We start from the raw sequence: 18,317 nt of genomic DNA, 5'->3' as shown, positions 1-18,317 counted from the left end.
CCCTTCAGTTGAGCTATACATTCAGCATTGTCTTCATATAATATTGTTGGAACATCTCTTTTCAAAGAAAGACCACATGCTTCTTGAATGTGTTGAGTTATTGATCTTAACCAAACACATTCTCGATTTGCTTCATGAATGGCTATTATCTATGCATGATTTGAAGAAGTGGCAACCAAAGTTTACTTTGTTGAACGCCATGATATAGCTGTACCACCACACGTAAATAAATAGCTTGTCTGCGATCGACCTTTATGGGGATCAGACAAATATTCCGCATCTGCATAACCAATCAATTGTGACATGGATTCATTTGAATAAAATAATCTCATATCAATGGTCCCTCGGAGGTATCTGAATATATGCTTAATTTCGTTCCAGTGTCTGCGCGTTAGTAAAGAACTAAATCTTGCTAACAAGTTTACTGAGAAAGTTATATCTGGTCTAGAAGTTTTGGCAAGATACATTAATGCACCAATTGCACTAAGATATGGTATTTCAGCACCAATAAGCTCTTCATCATTTTCATGAGGTCGAAACAGATCTGTATTAATATCAAGAGATCTCACAACCATTGGGGTACTCAATAGATGTGCTTTATCCATATAAAATCTCTTTAAAATATTTTCAGTATATGTTGACGGATGGACAAATATCTCATTTGTAAAATGTTCAATTTGTAGACCAAGAAAATTTTTTATCTTTCCAAGATCTTTCATTTCAAACTCCTTTTTCAGATACTTTCTTGCCTTTGAAAGTTCTTCCGAAGTTCCAATAATATTCAAATCATCAACATATACTGATATTATAACAAATTCAGATCTAGACCTTTTCATAAAGACACAAGGGCAAATTGGATCATTTTTATATCCTTCTTTTAGCAAATATTCGCTAAGACGATTGTACCACATGCACCCTGATTGTTTCAACTTGTATAAGGATTTTTGAAGCTTTATTGAGCAAGTTTCTCAAGAATCCTAGCATGCTTCAGGCACTTTGAACCCTTCGGAAATTTTTATAAAAATATCATTGTCTAATGAGCCATATAAATAGGCAGTGACCACGTCTATTAGGTGCATTTCAAGCTTTTCATCAACTGTCAAATTCATTAGATACCTGAAGGTAATTGCATCCACCACAGGGGAATATGTTTCCATATAGTCAATGTCAGGTCTTTGCAAAAAACCTTGGGCTACAAGTCGTGCTTTATATCTTATGACTTCACCCTTTTTATTTCGTTTACACACAAAGACCCATTTGTGCCCTACTGGCTTGACACATTCAGGTGTTCGGATTATTGATCCAAAATTTTTACATTTTTCAAGTGAAGTTAACTCTGTTTGAATTGCATCCTTCCATTTTGGTCAATCATTTCTCTGTCTGCATTCATCGACAGATTTTGGTTCAAGATCCTTATCTTGTTGCATTATTTCAATGGCAACATTATAAGCAAAAATATTATTGACCACAATATCATTTCGGTTCCACCGTTTTCTTTTCGAGACATAACTTATTGAGATTTCTTCATTCTCATTATTTTTAGGTACTTGGACCTCCTCGGTGGTATCACAATTTGTTGTGTCTCTGGGCTCTTCTTGAGCACTTGCCTCCAAATTATGATTATCTTGATCATTTATTCCTTTCCTTTTTTAAGGATTTTTATCTTTGGAACCAATTGGTCTTCCACGTTTTAAGTGTGTCCTATACTCATTTATTTGAACAAGTTCTTCTACCGGGACATCAACTCGAACTTGAGCATTAGCAGCTGGGATATGCATTTTAGTAACCAGTGTAAGGTTAGTAAATGCATCCGGCAGTTGATTTACAATATTCTGCAAAGAAATCATCTTTTGAACTTCTTGCTCACATTGATTTGTTCGAGGATCTAAATGAGATAGTGATAATGAATTCCAATCTATCTCATTTTCCAATTGCTTATGTTCTCCCCTAATATTGGGTATACTGATTCATCAAAATGACAATCAATGAATCTTGTTGTAAATAAATCTATAGTCATAGATTCCAAATATTTTATAATAGAAAGAGATTCATACCCAACATATATTTCCAACCTTCTTTGGGGACCCATTTTTGTGCGGTGCGATAGTGAAATTGGGACATATACCGCAAACTCAAATATTCTAAAATGAAATATATTTGGCTCCCTTCCAAAATCAACTGTAATGGAAAAAATTCATGAAAATTTGTTGGCATTATGCGCACAGGTGTTGCTGCATGCAAAATAGCATGCCCCATACTGAAATAGGAAATTTTGTCCTCATTAGCAATGGTCTAGCTATTAATTGGATACATCTAATCAATGATTCTGCTGGACCATTTTGAATATGAACATGAGCGATCGAATGCTCAACTTTTATTCCAACCGGCATACAATAATCATTAAAGTATTGAGATGTAAATTCACCAGCATTATCAAGACGAATTGTCTTTATTGCATAATCTGGAAATTGTGCTCTTAACTTTATAATTTGAGCTAACAATCTCGCAAAAGCCATGTTGCGAGTTGATAACAAGCACACATGTGACCATCTTGTAAATACATCTATCAAGACCATATAATATTTAAATAATTTACATGAAGGGTGAATTGACCCACATATATCACCCTGTATACGTTCCAGAAAACCAGGGGATTCAATTCCAACCTTAGTTACTGATGGTTTAAAAATCAGTTTTCCTTGGGAACAAGCAGCACAAGAGAATTCCTTAGATTAAAGAATTTTCTGATTCTTCAAAGTGTGTCCATGTGAATTCTCAATAATTCTGCGCATCATATTATAATCGGGATGGCCCAACCGATCATGCCAAATGATAAAATCATTAGAATCAGTAAACATTTTGTTTACTATGGCATGTGATTCAACAGTATCAATATTTGTATGGTATAATCCAGAAGAAAGTACAGATAATTTTTCGGGCACAATTTTCTTCTACATATTTATTGTAGTAATATAAAGGTATTCAACATTTCCTTCATTCGCAATCTTAATATGATAGCCATTTTGGCGTATAACCTTGAAACTTAACAAGTTTATTTGAGACTTACTATAATATAATGCATTATCAATTACCAATATTGTTCCTCCAGATAGTAATAATGCCGCTTTTCTAGAATCTTCAATCAATTTTGTACCACCAGATATTGTGTTGACATAGGCCTTTTTCATAATTAAATGACAGAAATATTTTTTTTCTTTTAATATTGTATGAGTTGTGGCACTATCCAAAAGGCACATATCTCCATTACTCATCTTGGATCCAATTGAAAACTGAATAATTTATTTATCTTCATAAAATAAAAATACATTATAAGAAATAAGTAATAAAAGCAATATGCACATAAGTTAAGTTAAAAGGATTGATGTATTAACATGTAGTAACGTAATAAAGAATGAATCACGAATTAATGTAGTAGTGATAAATGTAATGGTTATATAGAAATAGATACAAATACGGTGGTATATGAGTAGTTCAGCATAAATAGAAATATTTAATAATATAGTGTGCAATTGATGTAGAAGGTTGTAAAAGAATTAAAAAATATATAGGAAATGTGCTATAAAAACATATGGGAATGAAATAATAGAAAGTGTACATTTAAAAAGTAATAATGAACACAAAAAGGAGTGAGTTTTGCTGCACCTCTCTTTCCTACTTATAACGGAAAAGGATACAGTTGGTTGGTCCAGCCTATCGATTCTTTTTAATGAATAGATTCGATCGCAACTTCGAATATGGAATTCAAAGGGATCAAATAGGAAAGGATACTCTGAATCATAGAACTATAATGAAATATACGATTAACCAATATTTATCGAATTTGAAAAAGAGTCAGAAGAAATGGTTCGAGCCTCTTATTTTGATTCTCGAACCGAGAGATACTGATGTTGCGGGATGTAGCAGAAAGGGGTGTAACAAAACTTGCCTCCTTTTTTTGTTTTAAATAGATAAACGTAAAAACACGATAATTCAAAGTACATAAAATGACAACATATTGAAAATTATACAATGAAATTAAACATCAATTATAATCCTTAAAGAAGTCTTCAACCTCCAAATGAGTAATATCATTGAGGTCATTAAAATCGTCATCTTTCAAAGCTAGATTTGCTTCAATATTATCATTATGCAAAGGTCTTGTCTCAATATTATTTTTAAACGACAAGTGTGACTCTATCAGAGCATTAGAAGAAGAGGCACCACCTCTATTTGCCTTTTTTTTTAAGGAATTTTGATAAAGCCTTACAAAATGCTTAGGCATTCGACATTCATTTTTCCAGTGGTCTTTCATGCCACAACGATGACAGATACTTCTTGAAGAGCCACTTTGAGAACTGATATTGTTCTCTCTTTTATGTTGACCACCACGACGACAATTATTATATCGTCTTCTGCCATTGCCATGTCCACGCACATTATTGTGGCCATGATTTTTATTTTGTCTTTTTTCAGATTGGCATGTGTTTCTACCATATTTGCTTCCGGTAACGGAGCATTTTCTGTGGGACGGGCTACATGATTTTTTATTAAAAGGCATTATGTTGTTCAGCCACCAGAAGACTTGAGATCAATTCAGAGTATTTTTGAAAAAACCTTTTTCACGGTATTGCTGCTGTAATATCACATTAGAGGCATGAAAAATAGTTAGTGTTTTTTTCAACATGTCCTCATCATTTATAGTCTCCCCACATAATTTTAATTGAGAAGTTATTCTATATACAACAAAATTATACTCAATTACAGTTTTAAAATTTTGAAACCATAAGTGCATCCACTTATAACGAGCCCTTGGCAATACCGTTGCCCTGAAGTGGTCATACCTCCCTCTTAAGTCTTTCCACAATTCAAGTGAATCTTTCACTGTCAATTATTCAACATTTAGGCTTTCATCTAGATGATGACGAAGAAAAATCATAGCCTTTGATTTATTCTGACTTGATGTTGTATTACCTTCGATTATAGCATCACCAAGACCCTTAAAACCCTCATTCTCAACATTTCAACCTAGGGTTAAAAAATCAGTTCTAAGATCAGTTCATCTTCTTTCTTGTTTTCGTTATTTTTTTTGTTAAAAATGTCAGCCTCTTCATCGATTTATTCTCCTGAAGAACTACAGTCCCATACATGTAAATGCAGATTGATAGCAAAATAATTTACATCTACAACACTTGAGAATGGTGGACGCCGATTCTATAAATGTCGTCGTCTTGGATCAAATTCTTGTGGTTATTGAAATTGGATTGATGAAAAACTTCCACATCATGCATCAACAATGATTAATAATCAAAAATTTGAATTGAATTCAATTCGAAAAGAAAGAAATCATTTGAAGAAGAATGTGGAGGATATGAGTGGCATTGAAGATTCTAATTTGAAGAATGACTAATAATGAAATGTCTAAGTTGAATGATATGGATACAAATGAAAATTTTGATTTGAAGAAAGTTTGTATCTTGAAGAAAAAAATGTTAAATTTGGAGTTGATGAATGGTATTGAGAGTTCAAATTTGAAGAAAGTTTCTGACTTAGATGATAAAGTTTCAAAGTTAAAGTTGAAAGTGCATCAATTGATAATTTGCTTGTAGTTTCTTGAGCTATTATTGTTGGTTTTGTAGCTGTCAAGATATTGTAGTATGGTGCTATTGTTTATGTTAAATTAGTATTATTAGGTTATGTTAGTTTTCTGTCATTTTGTTATTGTTAATGAAAGAATTAACTGAAAGAATTCTGCAGTTTTATGTAGTATGATTTGATGTGGTTGTAATGTTTTGAGATAGTGTTAAAATGGTGTAGTTTTTCATCTATAAAATCTACAGATGAAAAACTATTTACATAACAATTGCAACTACTTACATAACAACCTTCAACTACTTACAAGCCATATATATACTCATAATACAATCAGTAATTTACAAAACATTTTATAGATAAACTATCAAATACATTCACATATTTTTGAGCCCATAAAATATTCTCACATTTTTTTTGCAATTACAAGACTAAATTGTAATTTAACATGCATGGCCAGTAACAAATGGTAAACATCCCAAAAACAACAAAATAAAAAGCTTCACTATGCCATTACATAAAAACAAAAAGTTAAATCACAACTTAGTAGTCATAATCTAATATTTGCCCCTTTACCTTTAGTTTTTCAATCTTTATTTTCTTGTATTTTGTCATTGATTTGAGGTCACACATGCTTTGCCATTCTAAGTCAATTTTTTTGGTGAGTATGGCAGATTAATAAGCATGCTAGCACCATTCTCATCACCCCTGAAATTAATCTTTCTTGAACCAATTGGTTGTTGATGCAGCTTTTTCATTTGAAGTCTAGTCATTTCTTCAGATATCACCCTAGGCGCAACCACTGTCTCATCATCCTCACATTGAATATTACCTTCAACTTCATATTCATCGCAACAAGAATTTTTTCTTTTTCACTGTTTTTAGACCTTTTTGAAGGTGCAACAACTTTGTCTTTTATTTTTCTTTTTGAATTTGAAGGACCGGAGGAGGTTCATTAATTACTTGGCTTGAATGTTGGCTTGTTTATTGATTAAAAGATGCATCAAATTCAGGAGTTGGCATAAAGACTGATTCAGCTCCTTCACCTAGTTGGGGTTCTGAAATTGGCACATCTTGAGGAACTTGTCTTCCTCTTTGAAGCTATAATATTTGAGAAAAAGTAGGATGACTAAATATATATTATAAGTAATGAACAATTGATGAAAGACAACTTATCAGAGGGCATTTTCTTCGATTATGACCTATTGCACTATAGTTTTCACATGTCATTTGCAGCCTCTTCCTACTTTTTGACTATATTCTCTCTTTTTTTATTGTCTCATCCTTTTCTCTTACTCTCTTAACTTTTGATCTGCCAATCATTTTATGGATTTCTGGTGGCTTCATAGCTTTAGAAGGATTAACTTTTCAAAAAATTTCACCCTAACAGGTTGAATTTTATGTAGGTACACATATATGTTAGCGTCTTTTGAATACCGCCAATGCATCTCATATTCTAAGTCTCTATTAGCAACGACTTGACAATCTTGTGCAATGATTCTGAAATCATTAAACAGTTTGATGGCATATTGACTATATTCTTTTGTCCACTTCTTACCCTCTTCTTCAAGTTCTTTCAACCTTTTCATAACTTATACAGTTCTTTCAATTTTTTTTACAACTTAAACATAACCTTTTCAAAACAGTAAAAAGGTTAAAAAAATTGAAAACAATAACTTTTTCAATGTTGTACTATTTCAAAATATAGAAGAGTAAAAACAGTAACATTTTCAAAACAGTAAAAAAATGAAATATTTATGAAAAATAAGTGATAATACCTTGATTCTAATATTTTTCAACATCTTAATTATTGGTTATGCATTTGCTTTCAAAATTCATTTGTTGAAAAACTCAGTAAAATTATTTTTACATGAAAATTTTTAAAGACTGTCAAAATAGGCCCTGCACCAATATTGTGGTGGATAACATAACAAATTCTTGGGGGCTTGTTCAGACAAAAAACACATGATCTTTAATTGGTCTTCAAATTCTTCTTCAAATGTACTCTAAGCAGACCACCAAAATAACTTCTTCATCTGTACACCCCTTCAAGTCTTGGACCAATTAACTTTTATGTGCCTTGCACATTATTTATATTGTGCTTTTGGAAGTAAATCACTAACAACACCAATTAGTCCCTATAACAATAAACAAAAATAAAATTTCAAGTTAAAATGTCAAGTATATACAAATAACCAAAATTAGAAATTGTCGAACACCTATAAAATTTCTTTTTGCTTATCAGACATAAGTGTCAAGCCTACCATCTGCCAACTCCAAAGAGTTTCTTAGCAATTCTATGAATCATTTTCAGGATCTACTTGTTTCTCTATCCACCACTGTCCAAGCAAGTGGATAATTGAATCTTGTCCAATTGCCGTCAATAAAATTTTCTTGCACTATTCTTTTAAAAAGATGTCATCTAACCCTATAAATGACCTTAAACCAACTCTTCAGCCATTTTTCAAAGTTTGAAAGCAAATATACATTATCAAAAATTTTCTTTCTTCATGTTTCAACAAAGCCTCTTTAGCTATGTTTATAACCACATCAGTATCAGAATTTCTACCCCTCAACTCTTGAGCATAATACTTCAACTTATTGAAATCATCAAAATAGCTATCTTCCAATTTTTCTAACACAAGCCTTTTAATCCTCTTCATTTTTTAATAACTGATATTAAGTGCAAAGTTATCATCTAAATTTTGCCTTATTTCTGTTACCTTGTACTTAGGATTATTTTGGACTTTCTTTTTGAAGTAGTGTGCTAAAGCTTGTTGAGTAGCTCTTCTATTCTTGAATGCTTTAGGACATGTATGTTTTGTTTGCAAGGTCTTAATTTCAAACTTGTGTCCTTTCTTAACTTCAGAAATCAAACACATAAAAGGACAACCCATAATAGTCACTTTTATCAACTCTAAGAACAACCTTTCTAGCAATTGAATAGTAACTTACAATTCTTTTAGCTTCATCAAGACTTTTGAAGCTCATACCCTTTTTCAACTCCAAAAAGTTGTCTAGTTTCTCATTTATTTCTTTTTTCTTTTTCATCCTAAAGAATTCTAATTCATCATTATTGTAATCACTAATATAAGGTTCATTTTCATCCTCTTCTTCCTCACTTGATTCACCTTCAGTTGCAGCATCTACTAGGACAAGTCAAGGTTCATTATGGTGGCTAATGTCAGTAGCGGGAACAACATGCTCTCCCTCATCTACAATAAGTAGTTCAACTACACCAGACTGAGCATACAAAGATGTCTACAATGTTCTTATGCCATAATCCCCCTCAATCACATAATACTTTTCGGAAGGCCCTTTGAGTAGAATTTGCTTGACCTTTGTGAAACCTAACTTTTTATTGAACTCTTGACATATGTCTATATATGACAATAAATCTGGATCATACCCTTTTTAAACATGAGTCAATTTTTTAATATAGCTAAAGTGAAGTGTTAACACCCACTTGCCCCCATAATTAAATAACAGATCCACCTTGTTGATCATTCTTAAAGAAAGGCGCATTAAAGATATAAAAGAAAGAGAAAAGGACCCTATTAGACAACAACATAACATAAACAAACAAAGGAATCTACCAAAAATAAAGGGATAAGCACATTATAGACATAAAAGAAAGAGAAAAGGGTGTTATTAGTCAGCAACATAACATAAACAAACAAAGAAATCTATCAAAGGTAAAGGGATAGGGACACATGCTTCAAAGTGTTAATATACATAAGGAAAAGTATGTAATACAGTACCAAAAATTTTAAAAAAGGAGACCATTCAAATAAAATATTCATACCCAACAATCATAAATATATCTAATACACAAATCGAAAAAAATCATGTAAGAAAGAAAAAACAACAACGAATAAAAGCTGAAAAGAACAAACTTGAGTCAATAATATAAAAATTCTAACTCGAGACACCAATATAGTACAATGTAACACTTGTATCACAATAAAAAAATACCATAACAAGCATAGAAAACATGAAACATCAAAATCAGCACAAATATACATTGAATCGGAAAACACATAAAATCTAAACCCTAACTGAGAATATGAAGTACACAAAAGTTCTTACTTGAATTCAAGTCGAGATTCTGACTGAAAAATTATTCCTGTAGTCAAATAGCTTCACCGATGAGTGTATTCAGATAGTATTTTTTGACATTATAGACAAAGGGTTTAAGCTCTTTCTGAAAGTTCTTTGGTTGAAGTGTGAGAATTGGGGTGAGTTTTGGTTTGTTTAATTGGTTTTGGATATTAGAAGAGTGGGGCGGGTTTAATCTATTGGGTCAGATTTTAATTAGTATGGGTGGATTTTAATTAGTTATGTGTGGTTTTAAAAAAATAATTTAAGTAAATAAGTTGTGACTAATAGTAGCTCACCACGTAATTAAAAAAAAATATTTAAATTATTTTAATTTTAATCCGTCAAATAAGTGATAATTTTTGAAGCCAAAGATGGATGATAGGGGTAATAAAGAACAATAGGTGGATAAGGACATTTTTATACTATTTTCAATAATTCAGGGATATTTTAGGCCTTTTCCGTATTTAAAAATTGTAAACTTTAACTAAATTCCATAATGGAAAAGTCTAATTACTATACATCCCTCATTGTATCAAAATTACCCGATTTCCCCATTTTTTTCAATTTTTCTGATACATTAGTTATGTATCTGATACATCAATTTAGCTGTAGAATAATTAATGAAGATCATCTATTTATGGATAGTATCTTAATATAAGGTATGATTAGTTATTTAAATCAATTACTGATCTAATTAATGGGATTAATTTGTTAAAAAAAATAACTTTTATGTTCATGAAGATTCAAGCCAAAAAACAGAGCATCGTCTCGAATGGAAAAAATAGAGCATCAATTTAAACCGAAGTCGTTTTCAATTATTTTTTCAGTTTTGCTGATACATAAGTTATGTATCTGATGCATCAACTTTAGCTGTAGAGTAGTTAATGCACATCATCTATTTATGGATAGTAGATTGAGATAAGGTATGATTGACTATTTAAATCAATTACTGATCTAATTAATGGGATTAATTGGTTAAAGAAGGCGACAATTATGTACATGAAGTTTCAAGCCAAAAAATAGAGCATCGACTCCAAGGAAAACAACAGAGCATCAATTCAAAACAAAATTCGCGTTTCATCAATTAATCGATGATTCAAAATCATCAAGAAAATTAGCCCTATATGTCGTGCCGAATCTCAATGGGTGGGACGGGATCTTCTTGATGACGTATTTCATTTCCTGCATTGACATGAAAAATGGTTAAATACAACTTAAACTTTATACATAAATACGATGTATCATATGCATTAAAATATTTGATACATGAGATTCTGATACATACAGAAGATGTATCAAAAGCAGTAACGCTTTATAAATTATAATCTGATACATAAATATAGATGTATCAAAATCATTAAAATTTGATACAATAGAAACTGACACTTAAACACGATGTATCAGAAGTAGTAAATCTCCAAAAAATGACATTTAAAACACACACTATGTATCAGAAGAGTTAGCGCTTGATACATGATAAGCTGATACATAAACGATATGTATCAGAATCAAAAAACCTTCATAAAAACTTCATTAAAAAAAAACTTAATTGAACCCATACCTTTGGGAGATTAGGGCGCGTTGTAACCCATTCAATCTTGTTGTCTAGTTCTTTGGGTGCATGTTTAACTGGAGCTTTCGACTTCAATTTCTCACGTAGCTTATCCATTACTGCTGGATCATTACGATGTTTGGATGTAACCTCGTCGTAACCTTCCCAAGATGAATCAGAATCAGGTGAAATAAGAATTTCTTGATTTTTATTCGACTGTTTGAGACCATGAACGGATTCCATATGCATCATTGAAGATATGAATTACAAAAACAGAAAGATTTACAGAAGAAAGCAAATGATATCAATTTTAGAAGATTTTTCAAAGATTTACAGAAGAAATCAAACGATACAAATTTTAGGAGAAATCAGATTGAATGAGGATGAAGTGAGATTCCATATAAGGAAAAATTAAAATATACCTTAGTTAGATCCTTGAAATTGAGTAACAGATGTACTTATAAATTCAAAATCTCAAAAACTGATGAAGAGAAGCGAATTAGGGCGAGGATTTAGGGAGGAAGAGTGATGTATCAGTGAGGGAGAGAGAGTTAAAGAAAAAAGAGAAATTTTGGAAATTTTTTGATATAATAAGGAATATAAGTAAATATGGTATTAGAATATGTGTAAAAGAGTAATTTTTCCTTAAAAATTAGGCCTCAAACTCTGCTATTTCTTAAAATTTCCCTTTATGGTAAAAAGGCCTGTGAACTCGCAGGCCTTCCTTTTTGAAAGGCTAAAGAAAGGCCCAGCACATTGGTGTTGGTGTTTCATGAACGTCACCTCAAAGGAGATGGAGGTGGATATCGCCGACAACGTCCCCTGTTCTTCCATCGCCGTCGATTCCGTTATTCGCATGGGCACCGTAATCTACTCGTCATATTCCTCTTCTCTCTATGAAATCCAAATATTCTTAAACTTGTTATTACTGCAGGCTGGCTTAATCTGGGGCTCCTGTTCTGGTCCTTACGATGCCAACAAATTAGGTACTACAGTAGTTCTTTTGAGTTCACTTGAAAAAAACTGTTGATAGAAAGATCAAAAATTTTGTATCTGTTTCTTATTCTGATATACGAACAGGTCTTGCTGGCATTCATAGCGCTTCTTTTATTGTAAGTTGCTCCATGACGCCTCATTGCCATCCCTTTCTCTTTGGTTTGATTTGATTGTTTTGTGTGCTTTTACTCTATATGCAGGCTAAGTCAGTTGGTCGGTTTGGCTTTCAGTGGGGTAATCAGATTAACTTTCCCAATCTAATTTTGACTTAACCAAGCATTTCCCCACTTCCTTAACATGTCTCCTTCCATATTAATCCAGATTTGAATTATATACATGTAAAGAGCAGTGGTGGTTATTTAGTATTTACACCAATTACAGTAGTGTTTATCTTAAGCATGAATTTTGGTGATCTGTCAAATAATCTGCTACAACTGATTAATCATACTACTACAATATGCTACAACAGATTAACTAATAAAACAAGATAAGTACCATTCTATTACACTGCTATATAGAACAATCTGTATAGCATTGTGTTTTTGGTGGAGCACATTCTGAGGTGTGATTAAAGTCAATTATTTGTTAGTTGGAGCCCAATTACTCGTGGAAGGGCTTAGATGCGACCTTTTCAATTTAAACATTGATCGGCGGTTAAGATTAAAAGCTGTATTTATGATGTATCATATACATCCATATCTGAACCATAACCTGATAACCGTGGAGAAGTAAGCTAGTTTATATAACGAAGAAGTGGCAATGTTAAAAGTTAAATTGGTAGTTATCTGTACATGTTTGACAGTACAAAACAGCTTAATAAGGATGTAATAAAGATAATGAGCAGGATTACAATAACTGCTAAGACTATGCTACACTAGGCTACTTTCACAAAAGCTTATCTAGAATGTACTATCACTGTTTTTCTATGCTTCTTGTTATAATGTTATGTAAAATTAAACTTATTTTATTACAAAGCCGTATCAAATGCTCATAGTCAGACTTGGCTGTGTCCAACTATTTTTTTCCTAGTGTTTTCACCAATCCTCAATGTTTATTTATTTTTGCTCTTTTGACTAAGTTTTCTCTTGGATAATGTCATGGTTGTTTTGATATGTCATTATGATCTGATGAGCATCCATTCTTCTTTTATAGGAATGTTTGCTGCTATATTTTCTTCCACTCGGTGTGGGCTTCAGAGATATAGAAGGCGAAATGATTGGGTCAGTTTGTTAATACGTGCCCTCTCAGATCTCCAACATTAATTTGGACCCTCCTTTATTGACCTGCTTTTGTCTAAACATGAAAACACGTTATTGTTTAACTAAGAGAATGTATATCGAAATGCTGCTTCCACTACTTTTTCCAAATCTGCTATTATATATGCTTCAGAGATATAGAAGGCGAAATGATTGGGTCAGTTTGTTAATACGTGCCCTCTCAGATCTCCAACATTAATTTGGGCCCTCCTTTATTGACCCGCTTTTGTCTAACCATGAAAACACGTTATTATTTAACTAAGAGAATGTATATCGAAATGCTGCTTCCACTACTTTTTCCATATTTGCTATTAAATTTTACCATATCAAGTTGTTTCTGGGGGCTAAATGGTTGGTAGGCATAATTAATTAGCACCACAAGGTCTACTTATGCATTTCGATGGGAAATTAGGAATGTGTGTTCTCCTCTATTGTCAGATTATAGTTTCATGCAATATATATGAAACTGGGATAATTTCCTTTTCCTTCTTTTTTCAATGTGTAGTACAGATTTTTACAAGAGACTAGAGTTATTAGTTACCGTTTCTTATTGTTAAGAAGCCAATATGACAACGTGTTAAGCAATGATTTTCAGAAAATAGCAAAAATTGCAGGAAATGCATTGGATAGTCATCAGTAACAACCCGAGCTCACTTAGATGTATGTGAAAAAATACTGTGGTAAACTGATGAAGTAAGATGCTGAAGCATCATGTGTAACAATGGGTGATATCTTAGTACTTTATATGGGTCTGCAAGATAGTATGATCTCTGACCTTTGCTCTATATAAGTGATCAATTGGAGGTAATGTTTTCACAGCCAATGTAAGAACAGCAGAAATAATCCTCCTTTTGCCGGATGAAATTAACATTTAATATAAACAGAAATCATGAAAATTGCATATTCTTTTGGAAGTGCTAATTAAAGACTAATTAACATGCACTGATTTAATAAAAAATCTACATTTGCTTGGACAACATGATGCTTATAAGCTTTTCTCCCAGTACCTTTTTCACTTTATTACTAATTGAGTTTGTGTCAATTGTAAACCATGGGTATTACTATCCACAAAAGTTATAAGATCTCTTTTACTTTTGCAGGTTAATGTTTTGACTGCTGGTGTTGTAGCCGGGGCTGCTTTTGGTGCAGGTACCCGGAACTGGAAGCAGGTTGCCGGAGCAACAGGTCTTGTGTGTCTCTTGTGTCATGTTGCTGAGGACTCCCGATAAACTTTGACTCTGATTTGTTGAAAAGGGACTGAAATGGACACTTGTCTCCATACCAGTCTGTGGAAGACTAACTATATCATGTTGACTAAGGAGCGTGGCATACCAGCATGCTGGGAAACAAAATTCAGCTAATTGAAGTTCATACAAGATTTATGATGTTGATTTCGTAGGCCATTAGTCATATTCTCTGTGTTTGGGAAATAAACCTAACATATGAATTACGAAGCAAGTATATAGTTGTTATCTTTTTCATATTCTATAGGTATCCTCTAGGGCACTGTTGCTTGGTGTTGATGATAGGTTGGTTGATCTACCTGCTTTTGAACCACAGTTGAAAATAACACTTGTTGGGTAGTGGTATAATGGACGGCAAGTGTGAGTCGTAGACATAACTAGTGTAAGTGGCGTGAGAGAGCGAAGATGAGAGAAGCGATAGCAAATTAGCAATGCATGCAAAGAGGAAGATGAGGCGGTGTTCGTTGAGCATGTAACATGTTTGGGGGTGTAAGCGTCAATTACATAGTGGGTTTCTTGTCCTCTGTAATACAATTCAGAAGCCATCTCAATTGAATTTAGGAAGACAAGTTTCGTATATATATTGGGATTACAGTGCCAATTGAATTGAAAGAGGATTCGGTCTGTGATTATTTTCTCTTAGTACCGTTTCATTTACAAAAGTAGAAATATACTCTCACATTTAATTTAGCCCCGCTTGCTATTCAATGTTTTTGAATCATTAATCTCGCAGGACTCGAGAATAAATTGTTTTTTTTCCTCTTCTTTGAAAAGTTTCTATTGTTAGTCAATAAGGATAATTCTAGCTTATGGTAACGACAAAGATAGATATGATATTCCGCTCACATAATTTGACCATTTCGCAAAGTTCGTACAAATTTAACCATTTACCTTTGTTAATATAATGTTTAGTTTCATTTTTTTGTTACCACATAAAAGTTTAACTATGATCTAAATCTTTCTTTTCTGTATATGTGATATCTTCTCTGTTATGCATTCCGATTCATACTTTACTAATCTCAACATAACTTGCTCCTCAACAATCATTTACTGAAAATGCCCAAACAAATAAATTACTTCAGATTTTTTCTAAGTAGGTGGCTGGGTATGATAGGAGCTTTCTGTTTCCGGTTTACTGTTCTTTTGCAATGGTAAACGGGACCCTAAGCTAATCTATTTAGTTAGATTACCTAACTTTTGAATCATAACAAACCATTTAATTCCTTTCCTAATTAAAATGTCCATGTATGTGAGTGCCTGATGATACCTGAATAGAGATACTGTAATTGCACACAAAGTATCTTCTCAACATTTTATGTAGACTTCTCAACATTGCTAGCTACTCCAATTTTCTAAAGGGGAGAAGTAGCAAATCTACTGTAAAGTATATTCTTCTTCTCAATCTCAATGTAGTACATATATGGCTTCCAAGGTCCCACTATATTCACAGTTGGATTTGTTTCATGCAAGAGATCAATCATGATTTATTATTATAAACCCTCTGAAATTTATCCACAATAATGTTACACGGCAGAACTTTTACATTGGGATATATATACGGTTATCGAGAGTCGAACAATTGGATAAATACACACAATCAACCAAATCGTCCTCCACTTGGAGCAATAGATAACGAAGTAATAGACTCTACAACTTGTACAGACAACAAGAATCTCAAGCCTTGACCTTTGGGCGCTTCACAATCATCACACTGCAGTGGGCATGGTGAGCACAGTAGTCACTTACACTGCCCAAAACAGTCCTGCAGGAAAAAAGTGCATTATCAATTATTACCAGGAAATTTGTCTCAGAACTTAGTAGGAACAAGTTGGAGACTTGTATGCCTATGTAGAAATAAGTGCGAGATTTCAAGACCTTGTAGTTTTGGAGAAGCTCTAATTGAAGTAAAATGGATCTCAACAGAATGGAATGGATATAAAAGATTCATATAGTCGACCATGAAGTATTTGATTGATTGATTAGGGGGAAGGTTTGTAATTTGAGCAGACTAACTTGTGCTAAGCACCGAACTTTTCAATTTTGAGGTGAAGATAAATGTTTCAAGTAGTATATTAGTCCGTTTCCATCCCAAGCCAAGCAAGATAGTGAAATGGAATACTAAATATAGATAGGTTGATGAAGAAAGTTTACCTCTTTAGAACTCCATAACCATGACTACCAACAACTAACATAGAGGCATGATGCTTCTCTACAGCATCACACAAGACACTCCTAGCATCACCTTCCACAACCTCAACTACAACATCGTTTACCTGAAAACAACTGCTAGTATTAAAGATGATCAATTGTGAATTTTGCAATCAAAGAGAAGTTATAAGATTGGAGATCACTAATCAGTTGTTTTGACAATTTATGCAGCTAAGAAATAATAAGATTCACAAACGAAAAGAATATCATCAGTCAGTGATTTGCTTAGTTAGTCCAATAAAACATGTCATGTCACCTCTAAATACAACTTGCGACCAAATCACAAAGTTAGACTAAATTGTAATGCTGAAGATGTTGTAGAATAGTGAAATCCCTAAATAATTACTCCCTCCGAAACAATTCGAATTTCGAGAGTCAAACCGTTTGAATTTGGGTATGGAAACTTCAAGTTTGTTAAAATAAAATTTATGTACTCTATTTGAAAACCATGTAAAAGGTAGTATAAGTGAATTCAAATATTTAAAAGATATATGAGAAAATTAGAGTTTATAGACCAGTTTGAATATCGAAATCCACATAAATTGGAACAGACTAGTTATTGTAGAGGGGAGGAAATTAAATTTGAATACCGATTTAGCAGAACAAATCTTCTTAGCTTTTTCGGCAACCCTTGAAGAGATCTTCCTCAAATCAGCCTCCACATAGGGCAAAACATCAGCAGCCCCTGCAAATTCATTTTCTCAGCTGATCTGATATTAACATACATACATACATACATAGATGAGAAATAGATATTCCCTACCAGGACCAGCGAGGCCGACAGCGGAAGTAGCAGTAGGTTTGGCGTGAACGATGAGGAGCTTGAAAGTAGGTGAAGGTCCAAAGAAGTGTTCCAAAGTCCACTCTAACGCATAAAAACTATGTTCGCTGTCATCCAGCCCCACCACCATCACCGGTTTTCCCTCCATTCCGATTACACAGAAAGCAGAGTTTTTACTTGAATATAATGATGATATGACTCTTCTCCTCTTTGCGTAACAGAAATGATTACCCAAACGTGTTGTGTACATGTACTATACGCATTAGCAGCCAGAAAAGAAGGTTCTACACTGCAAATCTGTATTTTCCGTTTTATCTAGACAACAATCAGTCAATTACCTTTATGTCCAACTCTTCTCCCACATCTTCTACATTATGCTTATTCTCTTCTAATAAAAGGTAATCAAGAGATCCTCACAAATTTTTTGTGCTTTCTGGGTCACAAATTCATGATGAAAACTATAAAAACTTTTCTCAAAACCAAACATGTTAGGCATTTTACACTTTGTTTGAAGGGTTTGTTATCTATTATTTCATAATGTATTGTTTTAATGAATATAATATTTGGATAAATTGTATCGTTCTTCATCC

The 18,317-nt window shown here is 32.9% G+C and overlaps 2 protein-coding genes, 1 long non-coding RNA gene and 1 pseudogene across 4 annotated transcripts; 1 reads left to right on the top strand and 3 right to left on the bottom strand.

Moving 5' to 3' along the window:
- Positions 1 to 7,449: 7,449 nt before the first annotated feature.
- Positions 7,450 to 9,869, bottom strand: LOC129899602 (uncharacterized). Its single transcript, XR_008769560.1, has 2 exons — positions 9,679 to 9,869; positions 7,450 to 7,727 (listed from the first exon to the last, which is right to left on the bottom strand). It is a non-coding gene; the product is annotated as an uncharacterized LOC129899602 (long non-coding RNA).
- Positions 7,737 to 9,388, bottom strand: LOC129899601 (uncharacterized; annotated as a pseudogene).
- Positions 9,870 to 11,930: 2,061 nt separating the features above from the next.
- Positions 11,931 to 14,982, top strand: LOC129900989 (outer envelope pore protein 16-4, chloroplastic). Of its 2 annotated transcripts, XM_055976089.1 has the most exons (6): positions 11,932 to 12,107; positions 12,177 to 12,228; positions 12,323 to 12,354; positions 12,439 to 12,472; positions 13,391 to 13,458; positions 14,595 to 14,982. In XM_055976089.1, exons 1-6 carry the CDS (start codon positions 11,934 to 11,936, stop codon positions 14,721 to 14,723), a joined length of 489 nt encoding a protein of 162 aa, XP_055832064.1. In that variant the 5' UTR covers positions 11,932 to 11,933; the 3' UTR covers positions 14,724 to 14,982. The 2 variants fall into 2 exon arrangements, with proteins under 2 accessions (XP_055832065.1, XP_055832064.1); XM_055976090.1 differs by lacking the exons at positions 12,323 to 12,354; positions 12,439 to 12,472 and having other exon boundaries at positions 11,931 to 12,107.
- Positions 14,983 to 16,193: 1,211 nt separating this feature from the next.
- Positions 16,194 to 18,096, bottom strand: LOC129901229 (universal stress protein PHOS34-like). The gene is made up of 4 exons (XM_055976353.1): positions 17,710 to 18,096; positions 17,537 to 17,631; positions 16,890 to 17,011; positions 16,194 to 16,500 (listed from the first exon to the last, which is right to left on the bottom strand). Exons 1-4 carry the CDS (start codon positions 17,975 to 17,977, stop codon positions 16,413 to 16,415), a joined length of 573 nt encoding a protein of 190 aa, XP_055832328.1. The 5' UTR covers positions 17,978 to 18,096; the 3' UTR covers positions 16,194 to 16,412.
- Between the last annotated feature and the right edge of the window lie 221 nt (positions 18,097 to 18,317).

Source organism: Solanum dulcamara, chromosome 8 (genome assembly GCF_947179165.1).
Source record: "Solanum dulcamara chromosome 8, daSolDulc1.2, whole genome shotgun sequence".
Classification (NCBI taxonomy): domain Eukaryota; kingdom Viridiplantae; phylum Streptophyta; class Magnoliopsida; order Solanales; family Solanaceae; genus Solanum; species Solanum dulcamara.
Note: the sequence above shows the minus strand (reverse complement) of the source record. Positions and strands in the feature narration are given on the sequence as shown.

What these genes read in the sequence shown, in the direction of transcription:
- LOC129900989 (XM_055976089.1), top strand. Translation starts at nt 11,934, where the DNA reads ATGGTAAAAAGGCCTGTGAACTCGCAGGCCTTCCTTTTTGAAAGGCTA. An exon ending in TCGGTTTGGCTTTCAGTGGG is followed by an intron (nt 12,473 to 13,390) that starts GTAATCAGATTA and finishes CTTCTTTTATAG; the next exon opens with GAATGTTTGCTGCTATATTT. An exon ending in ATAGAAGGCGAAATGATTGG is followed by an intron (nt 13,459 to 14,594) that starts GTCAGTTTGTTA and finishes TTACTTTTGCAG; the next exon opens with GTTAATGTTTTGACTGCTGG.
- LOC129901229 (XM_055976353.1), bottom strand. Translation starts at nt 17,977, where the DNA reads ATGTACACAACACGTTTGGGTAATCATTTCTGTTACGCAAAGAGGAGA. An exon ending in AGATTTGTTCTGCTAAATCG is followed by an intron (nt 17,012 to 17,536) that starts GTATTCAAATTT and finishes AGTTGTTTTCAG; the next exon opens with GTAAACGATGTTGTAGTTGA. An exon ending in GGTTATGGAGTTCTAAAGAG is followed by an intron (nt 16,501 to 16,889) that starts GTAAACTTTCTT and finishes TTTTTCCTGCAG; the next exon opens with GACTGTTTTGGGCAGTGTAA.